Source organism: Hypanus sabinus, chromosome 30, assembly GCF_030144855.1.
Source record: "Hypanus sabinus isolate sHypSab1 chromosome 30, sHypSab1.hap1, whole genome shotgun sequence".
Taxonomy (NCBI): Eukaryota; Metazoa; Chordata; class Chondrichthyes; order Myliobatiformes; family Dasyatidae; genus Hypanus; species Hypanus sabinus.
The window spans coordinates 21378880-21406076 of record NC_082735.1 but is presented as its reverse complement, the minus strand read 5'-3'; the positions used below and the strand labels follow the sequence as shown (position 1 = coordinate 21406076).

Here is a 27197-nt window from a genome sequence, read left to right as displayed (position 1 = left end):
GGCAAGCAGGATGTTATAATACACTCCGTCAGCCGGAAAAAGTGGGATTTCCCGGTGGCCACCCATTTCAGCACTACTTCCCTTTCCCATTCCAACATGTCAGTCCTCTACTGCTGTGATGAGACCACACTAAGGCTGAGAGGAGTAACACCTTATATTCTGTCTGGTTAGCCTTCAAACTGATGGCATGAACATCAATTTTTTGAACATCCCCCCCCCCCCGCCTTCACCATTCCCACATTCCCATTTCCCTCTCTCAGATGATCTCCTGACCTGTCCATTACCTCCTTCTGGTGCCCTTCCCCAAGGTCTTCTACCCTCCCCTGTCAGATTTTCCCTTTCCCAGCCCTTAATCTCTTTCACCTATCAACTTCCCAACTCTTTACTTCATCCATCCCCTCTACCAGTTTCACCTATCACCTTCCACTTCTTCCTCCCCCCACACCTTCTTGCTCCAAGTTCTCATATCTTTTTTCCAGTCCTGATGAAGTGTCTCAGCCTGAAACGTCAACTGCTTACCCTTTTCCATAGATGCTGCCTGGCCTGCTGAGTTCCTCCAGCATTTTGTGTGTGGCTGGTCAAGAATAATCAGGTCTAGAGGTAGCTGAAACATTGATGTGCATTTTAGCAGAAAATGAGCAGGAACAATGTGTAAACATGAGGAAATCTGCAGATGCTGGAAATTCAAACAACAACACACACAAAATGCTGGTGGAACACAGCAGGCCAGGCAGCATCGATAGGGAGAAGCACTGTCGATGTTTCGGGCTGAGACCCTTCGTCAGGACTAACTGAAAGGAAAGATAGTAAGAGATTTGAACAGTAAGTGCTTAGATTTATTGATGATACAGGGAAGGAAATAGGCTGAGCCTAGAAAGCATGGGTATGTAAGCATCCAGTCATCCCCAGGATTTTTCATTTTTATTCGAGGAATTTGTCAATGATAATAAGGTAAGCCAGGCAGCAGAGTGTGGAGCCTTTAATGTATCACAAGCACAAGAGATTCAGCAGATGCTGGAAATCCAGAACAACACAAACAAAATGCTGAAGGAATTCAACAGGTCAGGCAGTATCTATGGTGAGGAATGAACAGTCGGTGTCTTGGGATTGTTTAGAGTGGGTGAGAATGTGTCCTGATCGGGATCTGATCAAGGGAATTAGCTGGAGGGTTCAGAAACGTTCCTGGTGAAACCACTGGGTCAGCATCTTCACCTCCATCTTGCACCTGGGTGGCCCAAGGGAATGGAAAGCTTTTAAAGTGGTGCCTCAGAAGCACGGGTGGTTTGAGACTTGACAAAGGAGAAAGAAAGCAGTTCAAATAGGAGAAAGAAAATTCCTTGGAGTGAGAAGAGGCTAATACCTCGAATCTGCTGCAATTACTCTGTTACTCTGCAATTACTTCATGAAGGACATGAAAACAGACTGAATGAATTGATGACTGTGAGATTGGAGCCGATAGAGAAAGATGGGGCCCGTGACGGGTTGGGGAAACAAGGATCTGTGATGTGTTGTGTTGGGGTTGAGGTTTATTTAAGTATGTGAGTTACCTTCCTCTTGATGGTACACCGTGCAACAAAAATGTGCAATGCAAAAATGATGCACCAAGCTACAAAAATGTGTCAGCAATTTTAATGATAATTTTGGAACTAGTAAGCAGGGTGCTCAAAGCTTAGTGGGGACAGGTTGGGATCCTTAGTATCACAATGTAAGCAGCAGTCATCAGTGACAGAAAGCAAATAGTCAACCTTTATTGCCTGTCATTGCTCTTAGATGAGAGATGGTTATGAAGAGAATCTGAAATGAAACTTTAAATGCAAACAGAAAATGATGGTCAGGGAACAACTACAGGGAGACTATAACAGAGTTTTAATGCTTCAGGTTATCAAACTTCCATTAGAACTGTAGTGATGAAATAACATCAATTTGAAATTTTAACTTGAGATGCCGCCTGACCTGCAGACTATTCCAAACATTTTCATATTTTCATTTCTAAGACACCCACAGCTCCTTGGTTTTGGAAAAATTGAGATGATCAATGTATTATCGACAGTTTAGTGATGAATAGATCTGGAAAGGTAACAGACCAAAGGGAGGGATTGGGATAGTTTGGGAAATCTGAAGACAAGAGAAAGGATCAACTATACTGGATAAAGACCCACAGTCAAAGAAAGCAGCACAAGCATGGGAGTCAGAAGAGGAGCTTGACATCATATCGGGGTCTAAATTCATGAGATAGTGATATATTGAAAGGAAATTGAGGTTCCTGAAGGGAGAAGGAAAGATCACAATAGGGGTTGAGATTGGGAGATTGATGGGCTCAAGATCAAGTGACAGAAATAAAGGATATTGAGGTGTGTTTGAATTTAAGAGTTGGGGCTCCTTAGCATATGAGAAAAAGGAAAGAAGCATTCTGTTAAAATATGATTTGCCGCAAGTGAGGTGGACCTATGGGCCAAAATTAAAGATAGTTTCTTGTCATTTGTAAGGACACAAATGTAATCATTATCGTCATCATCATTATGTGTCGTGTCATATGATGTGGGTGATCATGGTCTATGATCATGATTGCTCTTGGCAAATTTTCTACAGAAGTGGTTTGCCATTACCTTCTTATGGGCAGTGTCTTTACAAGATAGGTGACCCCAGCCATTGTCAGTACTCTTCAGAAGTCATCTACCTGGCGTCTGTAGTCTCATAACCAGGGCTTGTGATGTGCACCAGCTACTCAATCCCATCAATCCCAATCTCAATACATCAATCCCAACTCCCCCACTCCCATGGCTTCACGTGACACTGATCGGGGGCTAAGCAGGTGCTACACCTTGTCCAAGGATGACCTGCAGGCTAGTGGAGGGAAGATACACCTTACACGTCTTTTGGTAGAGACATAGCTCCACCCCACCTCCCAAACACAGATGTAAAGGAGAAAGTGCCTCAGAATTGAGAGGCTACCCTTTAGGACAGAGGTAAGGAGGATTTTTTTTTAACCAGAGAGCAGTGAATCTGTGAAATATTCTGCCACAGTTAGCTGTGGAGGATAAGACCATGGGTATATTCAAAGCGAAATTTGATAGTTTCCTGATCAGTCAGAGCATCGAAGGTTATGGTGAGAAGGCAGGTGTATGGAGTTGAGTGAGATCTAGGATCAGTCATGATGAAATCGTACAGCAGGGCTGTAATTTCAGTCCACTGCTGTTCACTCTGCTGACCCATGACTGTGCAGCAATACACAGCTCGAATCACATCATCAAGGTCGCCGATAACACAACCGTGGTGGGTCTCATCAGCAAGAATGATGAGTCAGCATACAGAAAGGAAGTGCAGTGGGTAACCGACAGGTGTAGAGCTAACAACCTGTCTCTGGATGTGAACAAAGCAAAAGAGATGGGTTGTTGACTTCAGGAGAGCACAGACTGATCACTCTCTGCTGAACATTGATGGCTCCTCTATTGAGATCGTTAAGAGCATCAAATTTCTTGGTGTCCACCTGGCAGAGGATCTCACCTGGTCCCTCAACACCAGCTCCATAGCCAAGAAAGCACAGCAACATCTCTACTTTCTGTGAAAGCTGAGAAAAGTCCGTCTCCCACCCCCCATCCTCACCACATTCTACAGAGGTTGTATTGAGAGCATCCTGAGCAGCTGCATCACTGCCTGGTTCGGAAATTGCACTCTCGGATTGCAAGACTCTGCCATGGGTAGTGAGGTCAGCTGAGAAGAACATAGGGGTTTCTCTTCCTGCCATTACAAACATTTACACCACACGCTGCATCCATAAAGCTAACAGCATTGTGAAGGACCCCACGCACCCCTCATACAAACTCTTCTCCCTCCTGCCATCTGGCAAAAGATACTGAAGCATTCGCGCTCTCACGACTAGACTGTGCAACAGTTCCTTCCCCCAAGCCATCAGACTCCTCAATACCCAGAGCCTGGACTGACATCTACATCATTTATTATTATATTGAAATTTGTCCTCTACTGTGCCTATTGTCTTGTTTATTAATTATTGTACTGCCCTGCACTGTTTTGTGCACTTTATGTAGTCCTGTGCAGCTCAGTAGTCTAGTGCAGTTTTTGTGTTGTTTTTACGTAGTCTAGTGTAGCCTTGAGTTGTCTCACATAGTCTAGTGTAGTTTTATGTTGTTTCATGTAGCACCATGGTCCTGGAGGAACATTGTTTTGCTTTTACTGTGTACTGTACCAACAGATTATGGTCGAAATGACAATAAAAAGTGACTTGACTGGACTTGACTTGATGGGCTAAATAGTCCAATTCCACTCTTATGACTTATGGTATGAAATATTACTCCAGCTCAAATGCAGCATAAAAATACACAACAAGCATAAACAACACAATTTTTAAAAATAAATATAAACAAATAAGATCAGCTTATTACATAGGCATGGCTATATGTACATGAAGTGATGCTCAGCATGGGAGTACCCGTATGTAAGGTAACTCTGAGAGGAAAAGATAAAGCAGTGATACAACCTAATACATGACAGTTTAGGGCATAGGTGTCAAACTCAAGGCCCACGGGCCATATCCGGCCCGGCGTACAATTATATCCGGCCCACGAGATCATTTTAGATAGATCTATTATTTTAATTGTTAATGGCCCGGCGATATGAAGCCTATGATTGTAAGTTAATACCAATCATAAAAATAATGCTTGCTCAGCAGTCTTCTTCATAAGAAACGGAATTTGTGAAGTGAAACACATGAGAACAGGCTGAAAAAACGGAGGCAAAGGAAGCTGCGTTCGCACGCGCCCGACTGATCCGGCCCGCCTGAAGCTGCGTTTTGCCCAATCTGGCTCGTGACCTAAAATGAGTTTGACACCCCTGGTTTAGGGGAAGTAACTTTTTTTGTGTCAGGTGGTCCTGGCATGGATACTGCAAAGCTTCTTCCCAGATGGGTGTGGGACAAATTGTTTATGCAAGGGGTGGGTTGCATCCTTCATGCCTGCAAGAAAATGAATCTGGGGTTTGTACATGGTGCATATATTAACCATGTATATATGCCCTTGATGGTGGCTCGGCTGATGCAAGTGTTGCGTCGGGTAGTATTAACTACCCATTGTAAATCCCTCCTGTCTGCCACAGTGCAGCTTCCGTACCACACAAGCAGCATGTTTGGATGCTCTGAACTGCACATCCGTGGAAGGTCGTTAGTATCGATGTGCGTAGTCCAGCTCTCCTCAGCTTCTTCAGAAAGTTGAGGTGTTGGTGAGTTTTCTGGTCTGCGGAGGATGGGTTCTGGGAACCTGAGAGTTTGAGCTTTGGCAGCTTCAAGAAGAAGAAGGTCATTGCCGCTGAAGGGGGAGAACAGAGCCTGCATAATACCACCCTATGGCAGTAGGTGAGGCTTTATTATCCTCCTTTTTCAACATTATGCTTCTTTTTGACTGCTGACTGTTTGTACTGCTCTTATTTTGTAGTTTTCCCTACGCTCTTTAGATTGTCACTATAAGCATCCCCATCTTATTGGTTTTGAGATCTGTTAATACCCTACTTAACCTTTCTGCTCGGCCACGGATGCCACTCCAGCTCTGTAATCTAAGAATTTATACCTGCTGTGGGACAAGAAAAATTCCTTTTTTAATAAGTACTTTTAAGCTTCATGCATCATGCCTCAGTCAGGTTCCAAGTATCATTAAGAGCAGTGAGACATTTATTGTACCCTTCCTGATGATAGCATCTCTGATGGCTTGCCAATTCATATTTATTTATATTGCACTAATTATTTTCATAACAACTGCAGTTGTTAATGAATCACATTTGACTTTTTATAAATGCCATGCTTTATAACACCAATGAAAGGTGCAATTGCCTACACCCATTTGCGTAGTCGATTGACGCTAAACGGAAGCAAATGATCTGTTCTGCTTGGTGTGGGAATGAAAGTTCATCCACGTGTTGCAATTAATGACGGTGATGGGTCCAAGTAGAAAGAGGCACACGATGAAGGGAGCAAATGAATCTGGGGAAAATATGCTCTAAAGGTTTTATTGTGCCACTTATTTATGAAAAGTAATCAAATGAAACCAAAGCAAAGACAATCAATATCAGTTGATTAGGATATTTTATAGTATGCAGTTCACATGCATACCTGGCTATGTCCATGCCAGTGTGTAGCATTGGCAAAATTAATCAAACATAACTCACCCAAAATGTTACATCTTTTCCAGCTATAACTGAGATTATGGCAAAGTTTAGAATACAAGAAGTATCACAAAAGCTTTGGAATGATAGATTAAGCAATACAAAGCTCAAAATATTTAAATTAGACCAAACCTAATTTATTATTATCTGCTGTTACGTGCTTTGATTTCTTGGCTGATAATCTGCCACCCCTTGAAAGACTGCTCCTTAGTGAATGATGCAATATTCTTGTTGTCATCAGGTAATCTGGACTACTGTAAAATAACACGTATTACTTGACTGAGTAATGCTGAAAAATCTAAGTTTGGCAGAATACGGAAACAAATTGTTTTGGTGTCACTGGGTCATGAATCAGCTTAAGATTTCATTTCACTGGAAGAATCTTTAAAGCATGATTAATCAGCACTTTCTCACTTCCTTTTGCCTGCATATGTTCTTACCAACAGCACATCAGTCTAAAGAAGTTAAAAATTTAAATATTATTAGTGTAAAACTAGAGTACTGTACGAAAGTCTTGGACGCATATATATACTGGGTAAAACTTTTGCACAGTACAGTATTTGCCGATTTGGAGCAGAAAGCAAGTTTGTAAATCTGGCGGGAGCATGGGATGTTGGGAATGGCGAGGGTGAAGTGCTGCGGGAGGGGTGTGGGACTGGTGACAGAGAAGGGAGGGTGTCAGGGTGGGGAGGGTGACATGGGTGTAGACACACCCAGCCCCAAGTCACCAGACAAGGTCATTTGATGCAAAGCAATTGGTTTATTGATCAGTACAAGATGTCTCTCTAATGCTTCCCACTTGCTCCCCTCTCCCTTCCCCTTTTCCCAACCATGATTCTCCTGTCCCTGCTCCCTTTCCACTCTCAGTCCACAATAGTGACCTATAGCAGAATCAGGTTTATCATCACTCACATATGTCATGAAATTTTGGTTTTTTTTGGTGGCATCTAAAAAGCGCAAGTCCATCTCCCACCCCTCATCCTCATCACATTCTACAAGGGTTGTATTGAGAGCATCCTGAGCAGCTGCATCACTGCCTGGTTCGGAAATTGCACCATCTCGGATCGCAAGACCCTACAGCGGATAGTGAGGTCAGCTGAGAAGATCATCGGGGTCTCTCTTATTGCCATCACGGACATTTACACTACATGCTGTATCCGCAAAGCAAACAGCGTTATGAAGGACCCCACGCACCCCTCATACAGTCTCTTCTCCCTCCTGCCATCTGGGAAAAGGCTCTGAAGCATTCGGGCTCTCACGGCCAGACTATGTAACAGTTTCTTCCCCCAAGCCATCAGACTCCTCAATACCCGAAGCCTGGACTGACACCTTGCCCTATTGTCCTGTTTATTATTTATTGTAGTGTCTGCACTGTTTTTGTGCACTTTATGTAGTCCTGTGTAGGTCTGTAGTCTAGCATAGCTTTCTCTGTTTTGTTTTTTTTTACGTAGTTCAGTCTAGTTTTTGTACTGTGTCATGTAACACCATGGTCCTGAAAAATGTTGTCTCATTTTTACCATGTACTGTAGCAGTTATGATCGAAATGACAATAAAAGTGACTTGACTTGACTTGACGACATAAAATTACTACAGTTCTGGCAAAAGTCTTAGTCACCCTAGCTATACATACATGTGCCTAAGACTTTTGCACAGCTTGTATGTCTGGATGGCTTGGGTCATAAGAAAAAGTTCCAATTTACAATACACAGACACATAAAATGGGATGCAAGGGAGCCACACCAACAGGCAGACCCCTTCAGAGCTGAAATTGCATTTGTGTCTGAGCAGAAGGGTTAAATAGGGTTAGGAACAATACTCAGAACCAATAAGAGGGGAAGTTTATAGTTAAAACCTGAAAAGATTATGTCAAACTATAGAATGAGAATAGAATGAACAGTTAGCAGACAAAAAAGAAGCATAAAAGATACTATTTTAAAAAATATGAATACCTGTTAACCATAAATAGCCTCCAGAACTTTGTACTTAACATCCAAATAAGACTGGAAAACTAGAAACAATAGTCTATAGAGGGGAAATGGATATAATCTTAACTAATGGGAAAGATGAAAAGATATCTTATATTAAATAAGAATAAATGGATTGGATGACATTGAGGAATAAATAAATGAGTTTAGAAAATAGAAGATTAGTCAGACTGATAGAGGTTTAGCACAGTTCACCTCATGCTGGAAAAATTGGGAGGAAATTACATAAAAGCATGAATAGAGCATAAATAATGGAATGATAACCTCGGATGATTCAATTACATCATGTAGACAGGTCGAGCTGATAGAAAGGAAGGAGGACGTTCAGAGTCACAAGAAACTGTGACTGCTGGAACCTGCAGCAAAAATCAAACTGCTGGAGGAATTCGGCAGGTTGGGCAGCATCTGTGGAGGCAAGCCAGCAGATGGTATTTCAGGTCAGGATCCTTCACCTGGACTGGAGTAGAATCTTAACTCTGTGTGCAAGGTTTCCTGTCTACCCGGAGTGGAATACAGTATAAATTACATACAGCTTTAGAGCAGGGTTTCCCAACCTGGAGTCTACGGACACTTGGCTTAATGGTGTTGGTCCTGCACTAGAGGGAGCCCTACCTGAAAGTTGCATAATAGATCAATTAAGGGTCATAAGCGTCTTGTAACATCTGGACAATAGCAACCATAAAATATTGTGACTTTATTGAGAAAACTATGGGAAGTATTTTTTAATGACAGACTTCGAAACAGAATATTGGAAAACAATGATTAATGGAATCCAGGAAAACACAAAGAGCAAGGGAAATCTAGGTGATAATGGCACGTCTAGTGTGTGTGAGGAAATAAGAATAAAACTGAATATAAAGAAAAAAGTTTGTGTAATGTACTATATCAAAAATGCACAATATAGATACCAAATAGAGAGCAACAAAGGCCAAATTAATAAGTGAAGAAAGACAGGACAAACTACACAATTGAAGTTTCATGGATATATCCAGGCATTCAACATGCTCATTGTGGTGAACTACATATACCTGTCTGGACGCGCGCCCCCTGCTGACTGCTCCTGTGGCTCCTCCCACAGACCCCTGTATAAAGGCGATTGGGGCCAGAGCCCGGCCCTCAGTCTCCAGGATGTAGTATGGTGGTCAATTGCTGCTTGTTCTTTCTTCCAGTCAATAAAAGCCTGTATCTTGCCTCACGTCTCCGAGAGTTATTGATGGTGCATCACTCATAAATGACAAAACTAAATTAGTTTTCACTACAAATTGATCTCACAGTCTTGTTATATTTACAAAACAAAACCTCACTATGATCTGGGAACATTTGAGAAATTGGGCAAAACTCATTTAAGGCAACAGTGTGACGATTGACACAAAGAGTCATGGACTAACCAGAACCTGTAGAATTCCCAGTAGGTGCAGAGTTCAGTTTATGAAGCAGGGTCATGCTGACTGCTAAGAAGCAGGTCAGCACTTAAAGAACCCTTTCTATTTCTCTCTGTTTTAACTGCAGACAGGGCTGTCACAAAGAGATGGGAATCACATGGGGAGGGGAGACATTGTGATTTTCAGTATATCTATATATAAACCTATATAGATGAACAGTCCAACTGAATCCCATACAACAAATATCCAAGGAACTGCAGATTAATCAATGGCTCAGTGACTATAGCGTCCAACTCACCATTATTTTTAAGGACTGCAATGAACAACATGAGTAGCACTGATTTATTCTCTTTACCGCTAACAAAATTATGCTGATACTAAGAAAAGACACAGTGAATGCCTTGTATCACTGTTTCATTCTCAAAGTCCAAGACAGGGGCTCCTAGTTTCTCTGTGAACAGTGAAGTATAATAGTCTCCCATAACCTCCAGTTTCTTGGTTGGATGAATTAGTTCAACAAAAATTAAAATAAATGGAATAGATAGCAGATGGATGTAATAATTACAGAGAATAGAGGAAACTGACATCCAGACAGTGAATAAGACTATTGTGCAAGAACTTAAGGGGGAGCATGAGTCAGCCATAGAGATTCTCAAGTCTGATCCACCATTCAACAAATTTATAACTGACCTCATCATTGGCTTCTTCTCCATTTCATGGTCTGATCCCCAAAACCTTGTGGTGCAAACATCTATCTAAAGTTATTGCCCAAACTAATTGAAAGGTTTTTGGTAAATGTGTTTGATTCAGTCTCTCTGAGGTGCTAGAAAAATAAATCTTGCCTCTAGCAGCACAGCTAGAGATGATAGAAAGATGATAGGATTATTCCTTAAAGAATAACACTCAGAACCTGAAAATGCAAGAAGTATAACCAGAATAGGCTCCAAAACAAAATTTATAGCTCTCCAAACTCCATGAAGTATTAACTTGATGGTCAGATGGTAATGTAATTGATGTAATAGATTTACGTTTCCCCAGAACCTTTGATAAATTCACATATGAAAGGCAAGATCTAAATATTTAAGATGAGAATTTCTATTTCACTTTCTTGTTTAATTTTTATAAAAAAGACAATAGTTTTTCTCTATTCAGAAATAAAGCACAATAATGACAATTTCATGTCATTCTGGATAGACCCCCAGGAACTTCCTGGTGTGATAACCATCAATTTGGATGTGAGTACTACATCAAGCAAGCACATTCCCCGTTCTCCCAATCCTTTCCTTACCCTTCCCATACCTTATGCCCATGACACAAAGTTCCAGTCACTATACAAATTATCTGTTTTTCCCTTCTCCAGTTCCCTCAGAAATGTTGGTCTGTTAAATGTGTGCTGCCTCATATTCTAACGAAGATGGTTTCAATATTCCCCTTGTTTATGATTGGATGCTCACCTCAGCTAATGCCAGTGCCTGGAGTGATAAACACTACTCAAACTTGAGCTGCATCTCTTCAAAGGGAAGCCCAATGGGACTGTAAGAACAAATGAAAGTCGTTGGGCAGGTGAATTTGAGCTCAGACATTTGGATCAGTATTCATTTATTTCATGTATAAAATATTCATACACCATACTGGGGGAGATGGAACAGGAAAGAGGCATTCTGCATATGCAAGGGACAGTCCACCTTCCAAGCCAGAATGTGAATTTGTAGGAAGTGGACAGATTACAGAAAGAAATACAATGATTAATGTGTTGCCAAAATCATTTTTTGATTTTGACAGAAAACCCTGCATCAGGACTCAGAGTGGAGAAAAGAGGAGGGGGGAAGCAGTCTGAAGTGATTGTTGGACTGAGGATGGGCAAAAGCAACCTGCCGTCATGACAACCAGCTAGCCAATCACAATCTTCATTCTGTTTCATGCTTTCCATTGGCTGATCCAATGGAAAAGCTGTCCCTTTACATTCCCACTGCCAAAGGACAAACACAATTCAGTAACCCACCTCCTCAGGTCTAATCTCCTTAGCCACCAAGACCATAACAACTTCCCAGTTAGTCTAAAGGAATAGATTAAACAGTATATAAACACAAAATACACTGCAGATGCTGGGGTCAAAGCAACACGTACAACAAGTAGGAGGAACACAGCAGGTCAGGCAGCATCTGTGGAAACGAGCAGTCAACGTTTTGGGCCGAGACCCTTCGTCAGGACTGAAGAGGAAGGGAGCAGGGGCTCCATAAAGAAGGTGGGGGGAGGGTGGGAAGGACAAGGCTGGTAGGTGCCAGGTGAAAAACCAATCAGAGGAAAGATCAAGGGGTGGAGGAAGGGAAGCAGGGAGGGAATAGGCAGAAAAGATGAAGAAGGAATGTAAGGGGAAAGCACTATGGGTAGTAGAAGAGGGAAGAATCATGAGAGAGGTGATAGGCAACTGGAAGAGGAGGCAGAGTGAAACTGGGATGGAGGAAGGGAGAGGGAGGGAATTACCGAAAGTTGGAGAATTCGATGTTCATGCCAAGGGGCTGGAGACTACCCAGACGGTATATGAAGTGTTGCTCCTCCAACATGAGTTTGGCCTCATCATGGCAGTAGAGGAGGCCATGTATGGACATATCCGAATGGGAATGTGAAGCAGAGTTGAAGTAGGTGGTAACCGGGAGATCCTGTCTGTTGCGGAGGTGCTCGACAAAGTGGTCCCCCAATCTGCATCGGGTCTCACTGATGTAGAGGAGGCCGCACCGGGAGCACCGGATGCAATAGATGACCACAACAGACTCACGAATGAAGTGTTGCCTCACCTGGAAGGACTGTTTGGGGCCCTGAATGGTGGTAAGAGATAAGGGGTAGGGACAGGTGTAGCATTTATGCTTGCAGGGACCTGGTGGGAGATCTGTGGGGAGGGACGTGTGGACCAGGCAGTTGCAGAGGGAATGATCCCTGTGAAAAGCGGAGAGGGATAATATATCATTTGTGAGTAGATTTCGGGCCAGTTGGGAAATATTTAGGGATTGATCAAAAACTGAAATCAGTATTTGAAGATTACTAATGGAATGTCATTAAAATTATGAAATATGTACAAAAGGATAGAATTAAGATTGAGAAAATTTAAGCAACACACACAAAATGCTGGTGGAACGCAGCAAGCCAGGCAGCTTCTATAGGAAGAAGCACTGTCGACATTTTGGGCCGAGACCCTTCGTCAGGACTAACTGAAAGAAAAGATAGTAAGAGATTTGAAAGTAAGAGGGGGAGGGGGAAATGCAAAATGATAGGAGAAGACCAGAGGGTGAAGCTAAGAGCTGGAAAGGTAATTGGCAAAAGGGATACAGAGCTGGAGAAGGGAAAGGATCATGGGACGGGAGGCTTAGGGAGAAAGAAAGGGGGAAGGGAGCACCAGAGGGAGATGGAAAACAGGCAGAGTGATGGGCAGAGAGAGAACAAAAAGGGGAGGGGGAAAAATAAATAAATCAGGGATGGGGTAAGAAGAAGAGGAGGGGCATTAACGGAAGTTAGAGAAGCCAATGTTCATGCCATCAGTTTGGAGGCTACTCAGACGGTATATAAGGTGTTGTTCCACCAACATGAGTGTGGCTTCATCTTGACAGTAGTGGAGGCCATGGATAGACGTACCAGAATGGGAATGGGACATGGAATTAACTTTAGCAAAGGATCGGGATCATGGTTTAGGCTGAGAGGTCCTAGACAAAGCAACTTGGTCCAAGAATGAGATTCAGGCATTACTGTAGCACCAACGTGGATTGGACTGAGAACTGGATCAAGGTCTATGGAGTGACACTGGGATAGGCAAGCAATTCAAGCCTAAATTCAGTGTTGGCTGAATTAGTTCAAAGTACATTTATTATCAAAGCATGAATAAGTTATATAACCTTGAGATCCTTCTGCTTATCAGGCAGCCACAAAACAAGAAATCCAAAAGAACCCAATTTTTAAGAAGTCCAACAACCTATGTACAGAGAGAGAAAAAAATGAATCATATCAAATCATGCAAATAATAAAGCAAGCATCAGCACTTGGAATGAAATTGAGTCCATAAACCTGAAGCTGGGAGCAGCTGGAGTGGGCCTGTGGTCTCAGACAAGTCACCTTTGTGTGTTGGTGCATTCATTTTTGCAATTTTACAATAAGCACGAAGCGTTACTTTCTAGTTCACAAGCAATTCTCCAACCACCTGCACCGCAAAAGGTTTCAATGTTTGCATATGACAGAAATGTCCAAAGCATTTGCAATCACAGCACAATAATATGTACAGACTCACCTCTTGTTGCTTTTAAGTCCACAACCACTCAAAACAAGCTTAAGAGCGGAAGGCAGATAAAATTATGATGACTGCTCAGTTCAAACTTGAGAAAGTCATCAACCACATTTCAATATGACTCTGCAGTATTTAGTATGCCAAAGGACTTGGAAATAAAATAATCAGAGATGCTTACGAATGGAATGCTAACAGCCATATTTTACACATGGGGGGTGTGAGTGGTGGGAGGTGCCATACCCAGCGGAAACAATGTATTATTCATCACTTACCAACTAAGTGTTGACGTCGCTTTAAGAGTTGCTGATGTCACCTGATTCTGTATAAAGGCAGCATAGCTTAGTCCCGCCCCAGAATACTGAAAGAAAACAAGAAGAAACTGCAGTGTCAGATCACTTTGTGCAAAGCTTAGTTGAACAACTTTCTTGGGAGAGTTAACCACAGATTCCATTGAGTTGGAACTTCCAGACTGCTTGTTTCTTCTGCCTGTGGATATTAAACTTGTAAAGATTTGTTTACTTGTAAGTCTTTCATTTTATCTGAACTTTAAAAAAAATACTCATCAGAGCGTTTCAGGAAATTTATAAGTTAACAATTTACAATTGGAAAGAATATCACAGCTTGAACTTGGAAGTATAATTTACGTCTTGAATTTATACTTCTAATAAGGCCATATGTTCAAAAGAAAACAAACTCACTATTTCTTTTTCATACAGTTGTTGATTACATTATGTGTTCAATTATTAATGTAATTAAAAGTAATTTTACTTTATTTTTCAGGCAAGCCTGTTATATAAAGAATCCTTAAATTAAAGGCACAGTTAATTCTGGTAAGAAATACTGTATTTCTCTATAGAAATTAATTTACTTCAAACAAGGTTAACTATGATTCTTTAAAACGACACACTGAATCACAGGGAAAGTGGAGAGCGGTCGGTGTTAGGTATGATTTGTATGACAACCATGTATTCTCGCTTTTGCAAAGGGGCCTCTCCCTGCCATTCCAACTATATATTGCAACATTGTCCTCTGGCTGACTGTTTTAGTGAATGCTGTACCTTGACAATCAATGTGAAGTAGTGATATCACAGTTTACTTTTTAAATTGAATTACCTTTTAAGGGCCCTATGTTTATTCTTAATTCTATTTGTGTTCTCACTTCGGAATATTTGTACTGTGAAATTATTTCAACTGGAGGCATAGAATTTGAAAAGATTTGTTAACTGCCAAGTCTATAATCCACCTTGACAATCAAACACATTAAGAAGGAATTTGGTAGTACATGTCAAGGAAGTTGAAGTTTAAACAATGGAAGGACTGTTGCAAAATTATTTTGGAAATGGAATTTGCAACATTTGAATTAATACTGTTCATAAAATCATTGCATGGTGATTTTCTGCGATTGCCACTGATCTGGAGTGCTCTTCAGTTCCATTCAGGCTTAATCTTCATGCACTTTGATGTCAATAAGGATCTGCAACATAATAGGCATTTTCAATTATCACAACATCATTACTGATGCCATTACTCATTAAAATATTCTATTACATTTTTCTGACCCACTAGATAAAATGGATGCTATGCCAACAAAGAGTTGGTCATCTGGCATGGCACAGTAGTGTAGTGGTTAGCCCAGCACTTTTTAGTACTGGTGACCCAGGTACTATTCCAGCTGTGGCCTGTAAGGAGTTTGTACGTTCTCCCTGTGACCACATGGGTTTCCTCCAGGTGCTCTAGTTTCCTCCCACAGTCCAAAGATATACTGGTTGGTAAACCGCCCCATAATTTGAAGAAGAGAAAAAGAATAGCCCTTAACTCGGCAGTGGAGTTATCGGGGCACCGTCAGGACGGTGCTTCCGTAGCAAACTATTCTTGTTTTTACAAGGCCAAGTTGCTAGCTTGACGCTAATCCGGACTTGGATTCAAACTCGGGAACCTTTGCTCCGGAGTCTGGCGCAGATATCATTGCGCCACCAAGCAGGACCCCATGATTTGGCTAGAATTACATTGGGGAATTGCTGGGCAGCATGGTTCAAAGGGCCAGAAGGGCCCATTCCCCACTTTATCACAATAAATAAACGTTGCTTCAAAGTAGATTGGCGGTTGCCTTAGTAAGGTCTCAGAAAGGAATTTCAAACCACATCTCTCAGAAAAATGAGCTAAAGGGAGTAGACTTACATAAGAAGATACAGTCAGGGGAATGGAATGTGGGAAAGTGGTGGAGAATTGTACAATAGATTAAAGCAATACTAACCTTTCCAGTTTCCTAAAAGCCTGAATCATACTGGTCTTAGCCCTGTTGACATTACCTACAGTATATTGGTTACTGGTAGAAACTGAGGGAAAATAATCCAGACCATGTAAATTGGCATTTGAAGATGCTACCACTAATGGTAAGCCAAAGGGAGGAAACTGCTAAGAGTCTGGAAATGGAGAAGCAGAGAGTAGAAAAGCTACAGATATTAAGAACAGTAATGCTTCTGAAGGGTTTAAGAACAATGTCAAAGCTTTCAATATGGTATAGCAGCTAACATTCACTGATGATTATGGTATAATTCTAGGGCAGGTCTTGGTCCAAAATATGGCATTGGTTGCATATTTTTATTTAATTGAAACTTTGTGTGGAAGAGGAAAAACTGAAAGGGAGAAGATTAAAGCATTTTAGTTTGGAGATAACTTTATTTATTTATTGATTGATTGTTTGGCATACTGTGCGGAATAAGCCCCCCAGCCCTTCAAACCATACAGCCCTTGATGCAATCCTAGCCTAAACACAGGACAATTTACAATGACCAATTAACCTACCATCCAGTACACCTTTAGACTGTCGGAGCACCGCAAAAGTACAATCTCCTTAAAGGCAGTGACAGGAATTGAACCCAGGTTGCCTGTTTTGTAAAGCGTTGTGCACTATGCAACTGTGCAGCCTATGATGGCTTCACTTGCAGGTGGCTAGACATAAAGGCTGCAGCAGGCAATCTCAATGAGGTAGGAGTATGTAGTTTTTGTGATTAAGGTGACCATGGTCAAAAGCTCAATTCATGTTTGATTATGGCATCTGACATCGAACACTAACCAATCTGTCTCAGGATTGGGAAAAAAAAGAGAGATGAATTGGCAGCTAAATTGAAGAGTTGATGAACTTTCACCTCACATGCTGGAGAAAGATAAGTCACTCCCACGCTATCTCTTGGACAAGTGAAGTGACAGAGCTGGTAAAGGTAATGAAAAATGGAGGAGAGACTAACTTGGCCATTTTAAATGTTCACAAGGAACCTGCTTCCATTTTTGTAGATGTTGTCAAGGCCACCTTGAGGATTAAGAAGCAGCTAAAATAAATCGTTCCAAGGGAAGTAGACATGTTTGGTTATAAACAAGCAAGGGAAAAAACATCAGGAGAAGAGCATTAACACCTAGCTTGGATATACAAAGTAGAATGGCTTCTTTGTATGCTCAGTCAATGGTTCTACAAAGTTAAGACAAAAGCTTGGGGAGATTGAGGTCACTTTACAGGAAGTGCTTTTATATATCATTTGAAAAGGGTTTGAAGATGGATTGAATGTATTCAATAGATTGTGGCTCAGAAAGGAAAGAAGATAATATACCCTAAAAGCTGGAAAATGGAAACAGGGCCACATACATACAGCCTGGTATCAATGAATCTTTGCCAAATTTTAATTCAGTTTTTGGAAATAAAATTCTTAAAAAGCCCATTTTATATGACAATAACTGGAGTGAGATTTAGGTTAAAGTCTTTCCTCCCCCACAATTATAATTAATACACTCTTTCCCTACAGTAAATGGATGAAAGGAATGATAAATATTTAAATATACTTGCAATTAAATGAAGCCTGCAAGTTAAACCCTTCAGATTAACAGATTTTTGAAACTGAGATTTTAGTTTGTTGGTTAATAATTAATTAATTTATACATTTATTGCCTAATGTTTATCAGTTACTCTAACTGACTACAAACTTCATTGGTTTATTAGTTGAATATATCAACAGACTGTCAAGAAAGTAAAGCTTGTCAGGATCAAGTTGTTAGAGCCGCTACTAACAGTTTAGAAAGCAAAGGATAAATAATTAGTGAAGTATTTTCTCAATGGAGACCACTAAGAAGGAAGAATGTTTATCTGGTATTTAACTTGTGTCATTTAAGAAGATTGTTAATCTTAGTAATATATAATATTTACTCAAAACGCGGCAGCAGTCATTTCTAATATGTTTGATTGGCAAGATATCAAATTGTTCTTAATCATAGTTATTGGAATGACCAGCAGTGTAGCAATGTCACCTGGTCATATGAACTTGTGTTTAAGAGACATGGAATGAAAACGGCTGAAGTTTAAATCAGTCATTGGCAGAACAAGGCTAATAGCTGACCTTTGTCCCTACAATGTTACTTCATGCTTTCCTCCAGTTATAAATGTATACCAATATGTACTCCCAATCTATATTCTATTTGTCAGGGCCCCTGTCTTTATTTCAGAGCGTAATCAATGGAAGGCAGGGGAAATACCTCTTGAGAAGAATGTTGGATAGTATTGCAGGAAGACTAAGTCTCAGATATTAATTTTGTGCTGGAGTTCAAGCTAACTCAGAACGCTTGCTTTAGGGCTGAAGAAGAAAGTGCTTGGAAACGTGGGTATTAATCTTGGATGAACTGGTCTCCTTCTGATACACTAAGAGCTCAATAACCAATACCAATGGTTGTTCAGTACAAGCTAACAAGATTCCTGAGTGCCAATTGCCTCTGTAGGGTCCTCGTGTCCTAAGTGGCCAGTACCAGTGCAAGCTACCTTTGACTACTCAAAGTCAGCCTAAAGCAGATGTTTATTGGTGAGATTTACCAGACAGCTCATAGCACATCATGGGATAGAGTGGGTTATGCATTATTTTGATTTTTGCACCAAAGGTCTTAGCTTAAGAGGTGAAGGAGGAATGTTCCATGAGGAAATAGTTGGAAAATTAATGTCAAAAGTCATGTCCTCAAAAATGTAGCTGTAATACTGCAAAAGGTTTAATGGCTTTGACCTTGTGATCCAGTACAGAGAATCCTATTAAGTGTATAGAAAGGATGCTCAATGTTTGCAATCAATCACCTATCAATGATCACTATTAAGAAGGCTCATGCCTAATGTTCCTAAGTTCTATCACACCCTCAAATACTCAGCACTGATGAAAGCCTCAAACTGCATCTCAAAGCGTTCACAAGTCTCTGAAGGTACAAATAGAACAAGCACATCTTCTAAACTCATGCCCACCACTGAACTATGCACTTAACATTCTTGTAGAATAAGGGGCAATAATACCTTTCCCCTACATCCTGCTTCTTCTAATGACTACCTCTGCATTTGTTCATTCTCTCAGTCATGGTTTATTCCAAGTGGACACTCATACACCCACATCTGGGAGCAACTGATTTGGGCAAAAGTACCACACCACAACCTGTTGACTTAGTCAACACTGAAGGACTTTACAAAGACACACAGGTATTTGTTTAGTTGTAGTAGCAGCCAGGAAAACTCTATCAATATCAAGTGTCTGAAAATACCTTTAGACAATATTGCTGGAGAAGAGGTCTTCCTCCTGCTTAACCTTTGTTCAGCTGTCCATAAGATAAAGGGTAAGGCTACCTGCTGGAGGACTAAGCATCACTGGGGTCAGATTGTGTAACCTACTGACATATTATTGATCTTTCTCCTCTTCATAATTCTGGCAGCTGATAGTCTCATATGGCAGCCAAGGCATATTCTTCACCATCCCTCACTGTTTGGAATAGACTGTGCAGTTAAAATTGGTAGATATCTTCTATACTGGAATGAGAATAAGAAGTATGATATTTATTTTCCACTGTTTCTCTGCCAAAACTGGGGAGCTTCATAAAATACCTTAATTAAAGCATACCCTCCTTTGGCGTTCGTATTTTTCTGATGTAATTTATTTTGTAATGAAGTATTTTTAGCAATATCATCCCTGCAATGGGTGTCATCTCTTGCGAGTTGAGAAAGATTTAGTTAGAAATATGTTTCTCCAACAAAATTTAAAGGCAAGGATATCTGTCAGGAAATGTTCTACAGGGTGCTTATTGCATGCACCTTGAAATTTCCCAATAATTATCTCTAGCATTCTTTTTCACGGAAGCACACCTAAATACTGCTGAGTGCATTTAATTGTTTGTAGCCATTTTGATCTGATGTGTCATGGAATAATTCAACATACTTCTATAAATCATAAAAATTGTATTAATCATATCAATATCTCACCAGAAATTCACAATGTGATGATGTCATTTCAGTTAACTGGATGGGAATTCAATAGAATCAGTATAAAAATACATCTTCTATTCTTCTGGAGAGCTAATGAGAACATTTCCAGCTCTACTCTAAATCAACTCTCGTAAAATCCTAATCACATGATACAGTTTGAGGAATTTTATTAAATAAGTATCTAGCTGGCTATACAATTATCTCGATATAGAGTGATGCAAACAAGCAACCTAGTCAGTGTATTTTTTATTTTATCATTTTAAAATTAATGTTTGGATGTGTAGACAAGTTGTTACCTGTTGAGCTGACCCAGGCTCACTTCCATAACACTGCACGTTGGAGCCTTTTAGTTCAGGCATGTGCACAGTTGGCAGCTGCTGGGTGACAGTAATTTTTCTTCAAGTATGAAGAAAATGATCCTCAGCAATATCCCTATCATGTCTGTTTTCTCAGCCACGTAATTACAAATTATGAGAAAAAAGTAGAGAAAACATTGTAAGTTATTTCACAACAATTAAAAAAAAACGAGTGTCTGCTGACAACAAACAGTGCTGAGAAAAGCAGCTTCTAAATCCATGATCTCCTTCATTCAAGTTTTAATGACATGGCTTCATCTGCCTGGACTCTGGTCTCTAGAACTTCCTTCAAAAAAAGTCATAGAATTTATTCATTTGGTTTGTTTCCTTAGATGTACTGTTTTATTCTAGGTTTGTTCAGCAGCCTTAATGCTTCCTCAGTGGTAGATTCAAAAATTTTGCTTAATTATGGCCCTGTGAGTTTTCCTGGTTCACTTGTTATGTGCCTTGTCATATAGTGTGGTCAATATGGTCTTTCCATGACCATGATTGTCTTTAGCAAATTTTTGTACAGAAGTAGTTTGCCAATGCATTCTTCTGGGCAGTGTCTTTATGAGATGGTTGACCCCAGCCCTCAATACTTTTTGGAGATTGTCTATCTGGCACCAGTGGTCGCATAACTAGGATTTGTGATATGCACCAGCTGCTCATACGGCTGCCAACTACCTGCTCCCGTGGCTTCACATGACCCTGATTAGGGGGGCTAAGCAGGTGCTACACCTTTCCCAAAGGTGACCTGCAGGCTAGTGGAGGGAAGAACAACTTACTCCTCCTTTGGTAGAGATGTATCTCCACCCTGCCACCCAGGTTAAGGTTGCAATGTAAATGAAAGTTATTAATATAATAAACAACCCTATCAAGATTCCACAGGTAGACTTTCATTAGAAGGGACCAATTGCAGGATTGCTGCAGAGCTCAGTCTTTTTCTACTGACTGCAAGGAACTGAGATCAATTTATTTCCTCGATAGAAGCTTTGATTATGCAGGGATGTACTCTGGCCTAATGTACATTTTATATAACTCATCCTGGCACCTTAAACTGATTCAGTGCACTGAAAGACAAGAAGAATTGTGATCTTGCTCACTGTATGATTCAATGCAGTATCAGCTGAGGCAATGGACTCCAAATGCTTCTGCAATACCCTGCAGATTTTCCACATGTCTCCGCTGCAGAAAGTCAACCCCTTACAAGAGTCCAGATGGCCAAATTTGCTCCATAAATATCCTTTCACCAGGTTGTTGCTGGTGGTCCTGTCCAGACAGCCAGTAATAAGGCAACCAAAAACCTTCAGTGAAGAAAAGTAGTTATGGTTCTAACAACCTATAAAAATTCCAAAAAGGAAGAAAGTTAGTCCAGATATATTCAAATCTAAGTTCCTTTAGCTCTTCAATACAATCTTGTGCGTGACTTGGTACTAATGAGTGGCTGCAGCACCAATTCGAATTAGAACAAAATTGTGGCCAGCTTGTTTATCTTTATGAAGCTCCCAGTTGTCCTGCCATAAACTGGGTGCTGATCTTAGACTAAAATGGTAGTAAGGTGTACCAAAACTGGGTAAATCAAATTCTAATAGTATATTTGATGTAATTTTCACCATCTGATGTGCCATTTGTAGACAGTACGATGTGCAATTCAACAAATAAAACAATTTGCGCAAGGAAATTAATTTTATTTTGCAAAGTCTGTAAAAGACAATAGAAGTGTTCTTTCTATTTTCACACAGCAATCCAAATCACTTCATAGAGTCCACACAGAAAATATACATGGAGTACATTTTTTGAAATTGAACTAGTTTGCTGCATCTGCATGGGATGAATCATTGTATGGACTTTGTTTTTTTTTTGTTATAGGTTGAAGATTAATACTTCCAGATATCATGGACTGGAAGACGTTGCAAGGTGTCCTCAGTGGCGTAAACAAATACTCTACAGGATTTGGTCGGATTTGGCTATCGGTTGTCTTCATCTTCCGAGTGCTGGTTTATGTCGTAGCAGCAGAAAAAGTATGGGGTGATGATCAAAAAGATTTTGACTGCAACACCAAGCAACCAGGTTGTACCAATGTCTGCTTCGACCACTATTTCCCCATCTCCCACATCCGACTCTGGGCCTTGCAATTGATTTTCATCTCTACACCGTCTCTATTGGTTGTCATGCATGTAGCCTACAGAAAAGACAAAGAGAGAAAGTACCATATGAAGCATCCAGACTCCAATACTAAGCTATATGAGGATGCTGGCAGAAAGCATGGTGGGCTTTGGTGGACCTACGTAATAAGTCTATTTTTTAAAACCGTGATAGAAGTTGCATTCTTGTATATCCTCCACAGAATCTATGACAGTTTTGATATGCCTCGCCTAGTCAAATGTGAAGTTTTACCTTGTCCCAATGTTGTAGACTGCTATATTGCCAGACCAACTGAGAAAAAAATCTTCACATATTTCATGGTAGGGGCGTCAGCTCTTTGCGTTGTAATAAGCGTGACCGAAATGATCTACTTGATCTCTAAAAGGTGCTTCAGGTTTTGTATGTTGCATTGCGGGAAAAGAGAATCAGTATTGACCAAAAGAAATCCAGACTATCTTGGCCACAGCCTCACTCATACAAATCACCTGCATAATGAAAAGTCAATGGACTGCATTCGTGCTTCAGCCCCAGATCTTTCTACTATGTAACTGAATATTTAGAGAATCTAATGTCGTTTAAAAGAAATCCCTAACCACTCATCCAAGGAAGCTTCAATTGATCAGATGTGTCATTTGTAAAATGTATTACATAATACAGTGCAATAAGAATATATTCAATGTAATTTGTTTTTTTTAAATCTGTGAGTAACATGGTAATAGCAAACATTATACAACTGACACACTTGATCAATTGGCCATCAGCTACCATTTACATTGAAGCTTCCTTGAATGAGATAGTACAGATTTCTTTCCGAAGGATTGGATTCTCAGAGAAAGGGATCTTCCTCATACCTGTCATTTGGCATTCTTAATGGACAATTAAAGATGAAGCATTGATGGGGCATTATGGATGCCTTCATGTGGTAGGATCTTCCACCTTCACACTCAGGGAGTGCTTACAGCAGCTAGGTGTGTATTGCCCTTACCATCTCAGCATCAGCAACATACGTCAGCCAACAAATGTATATTTTTGATTTCTTATTTATAATTTGTCATTTCTTTTTCATAAACAAAGGGCAAATTGAAAATTTACCAAAATAGTGCTAAAAGAAAAGTTTATCATGGGCATAAAATTTTGAAATTAGACAAATAATTATTACGTTTACTTTTAAACTTCTTTTTTTCATTTATTCCTGAAAATTCCAAACCTTGTGGATAACACTGGTAGAAGAATTTATGAAGATGGTTACTGAAACCAAAACAGAAAAATAAGTTCATTCATGTTGAAATAATGTGATGGCTAAAGTACTTTGTTTCCATTTCAATTGGTCTTATTTCAAATCTGCCAAAATTACACAATACTAGTCAATAGCTCTGACAAAATCATCAGGAGTCATTTCTTAAAAGCAAGATCATCACGAGCTCAATTATTTGAGTCAACGCTTTAAATCCAACCTTTTATTGTACTGATATATATTAAAAGGAATCAACAATAGACAATTTTTTAAAACAACAGTTGCTATCTCTTGGCTAAGGATCTGTTACATCATTATCTACTATAATTTTATTTACAAGCAGCCTATTAGAACAATAAACAAAGATGAGGCTATAAAGTACAAAATAGTTAAAGTTCTGGCTTCTGGTTGAATAGAATTTAACTGTGACCACCTCTACTGTTATCACCGCATATAAAACCTTTATTGCTAAAATTGCAAGATATTTGTATTTGGAAGAGAGTTAAGCAGAAGGAAGTGTGCAGAATATATTTGCTTAACTGGCTGAGAATAAAGTTTCTTTTATCAGGAGCTTCTGATATGCAAAGACTGATCAGGCTTGATGAAAGGTCTCAGCCTGAAATATGCACTGTTTATTCCTCTCCATAGATGCTGCCTGAGTTCTTCCAGTATTTTGCATGTGATACTCTAGAATCTGCAGCTGCAGAATCTCTTGTGTCCTGTATCCAAAAGCCTTTTTGGATCAATTAAATCTTATAATAATCCTCTTACTCATAGAAATAATGCTACCTGGATTTTTTATCGTACGTTCACTGTCTAAACTGATACTTGAAACATTTTTTTTAGAAATGAATAATTTCTCAATATATGAAAGAGAATTAAACAGTAGTATATTGTACTGCAGATCCTTTAAAGTAATGAATGCAAGGACAGGAGCAATTGAAATATCAATGCATAGGAGAGATAGATTTGTACCATTATCATAATTCCACGCTCTGAAACAGTTCAATTTCTTTATCTCTGATGATAAAATTTCATCCTTTGACAGCAAACGTTTTAATGGATAATCAGATAATAAATCTAAAATCTTATAGATTTCATGCATTCTTAAAGTATTTTGTTGACAAGCTGAAGTATGGGCTTCATGTATCTTTTGTCCATTTTAATTTCTTCAAGTATGACGTTGTAGCACATGATAATCGAATACAGCCACTCCACTTGTAGATAATTATGAGCCAATGAAGGCACCTATACAAACTTATAAATTCCACTGGCTTAATTCACTTTAACATTGTTTGAATCAAAGTAAGAATGATGTTTACAATTCAACTGTTTACATAGCAACAATATGCATCAATGCTTTTGCCATCAATTGTATAACATTGACAATGCCTGCTGCAGAGCAAATGAACATTTCATAGTTTATGTTAATATTGTGTACTTCATCAAATCTTTCCGTGCATTTTTCTATGAGGTTACTTCATTAATTGTTAAATTTATACTGCCAGAATTTACAAAGTGACTAAAAATAGTACGTCTCATAAATTTTTTTGCCTATTTCAATAGAAGGTAAAAACTAGAATGAAAACTTGTCCTTAATAGTTACTTGAGATATGTCAATGAGTTTTAAATTGTCCTTCTGTTTCGATACAGGAAAACTGGTTGATGAAAGATTGTTGTTTGTACTGTCCAATACTATAGTTGAATGTTGAAACAGAAAATGTTATTTAAGTCATATTTTAAATTTAAATTGATAAAAGCAAAAATACGTTATTCTATTGTGGGTTAATTTTCAATTTGCAATCAGGTATGAAACTGGAGATGCAAATCAGGCCTTTTGATCTTAATTCCCAGTCAACGTCAATTGTAACCTGAGGACTAAGTTTAAAAAACCACTTTTCATTTATTGAATAAAAGCCTTATTTTGGACAGAACTATCAGCTTTGGAAACATTTGAAGGCTTTAGTTTAGAAAGGGGTTTTCATATGTTTGGGATATCGCAATATTTGTACATAGAATTAATTTATTTTTAAAAAAGTAGTTGCAATGAAAGCATCACCTGTTAGACTCAATAAACTGGACAAGTTGTTGAGCTGAATGTAAATGGAAAGCTAAAGAGTATACACTGTGCAGATTACCGATCACTGCCCATTTCACATTTCAGCTGAAAATTTAATGTTATTTATAAAGATATTAGTTGTTTTCATGTTAACTATGATGGAAATTATATTTGGAAAAAGTCGGTGGTATGGAAATACCGTTCAATTTTTCACACTCCAAGAAAAAATAATCTGTTAAAAGCATCCTGTGCTTGCATCCCCTCTTTGCCGTTACAGGGATCAAATATTTTATCTGTGGAGCTGAATGCATTACTTATGTCAAAACTTTCCCATGGAAATAATGTCATTTAAAGAAAGCACTTGCCAAATTTTCTGCAGTTTTCTTTAATTGTTATGCACTGTGTATTATTCCTTATTTATATTGTGTACAGTTTAACAAATTAATAATGAAATAAAATAAATATTTTCAAAAACGTAAATGTGTTTTTTGAGTTAATCTAAGAAAGGACATTCTTTCTCCCTTTAGAAAAGATATAATTCTCTGTTTCTCTGAAGCAGAGAGAAAGCCAATCCACAGATGAGCTAAAAGCTTTGAAATCAGTTTCTGACCCTATTTCTCCTTCTGTTGCTATTTTGCGCAATTTTTGATTGGGACGGTTCCAGGTAACAAACAACACAGTGCTAGATTAAACTAGAACTGAGCTGAAACAGAATATACCTGGAATTTTGTGAGTTGGTGTCTAATATTCAGTGTTTTTTGCTCTTTTTTTGCCACTTCCATGATTTGTTTTTTATTTGTGAACTGGGGGTGGGGGGCATAGTCTGATGCTTTTCTTTGAACGGGTTCCATAGTTTTTCTGTTTTGTGGCTGTCTGTGGAAAGTCTATTTTCAGGATTTTGTACCTCTTACATACTTTGATAATAAATGAACTTTGAACAAATACATGTAAATTGGGCAAGATGATTCTTTCACATCTCTTTATCTCCGACCAGAAATTCTCTATTGCCCTAATTGAAATTACTGATCTGTCATGTTTCAAGCAGCAAACTCATTTCCATTTCCTTCTTCTCCATTATCAGTTTTGTTCATAACATAAACTAAATGCAAGTAGAAATACACAATTACATTCTGAAATTGCATTGATCTTTCTATCATTAATCCTAACATACCTAGTGGCATATTAATTGGCAAGTACAATAAATAAGGGGAGTAGAAGCAGATAAAACCTATTAGCAAATGTAGACCAGCCTAAATCAGACTGGCCAAGTCAGGTCAAGTCACTTTCATTGTCATTTCAACCATAACTGCTGGTACAGTACATAGTAAAAATGAGACAACGTTTT

The 27197-nt window shown here is 39.4% G+C and overlaps 1 protein-coding gene across 1 annotated transcript; it reads left to right on the top strand.

Moving 5' to 3' along the window:
• The first annotated feature begins 14176 nt into the window (after positions 1–14176).
• On the top strand, positions 14177–26332 carry LOC132383430 (gap junction beta-3 protein-like). The gene is made up of 3 exons (XM_059954379.1): positions 14177–14326; positions 14586–14635; positions 22284–26332. The coding sequence occupies exon 3, from the start codon at positions 22310–22312 to the stop codon at positions 23105–23107; it is 798 nt and encodes a 265-aa protein (XP_059810362.1). The 5' UTR covers positions 14177–14326; positions 14586–14635; positions 22284–22309; the 3' UTR covers positions 23108–26332.
• Positions 26333–27197: the final 865 nt, after the last annotated feature.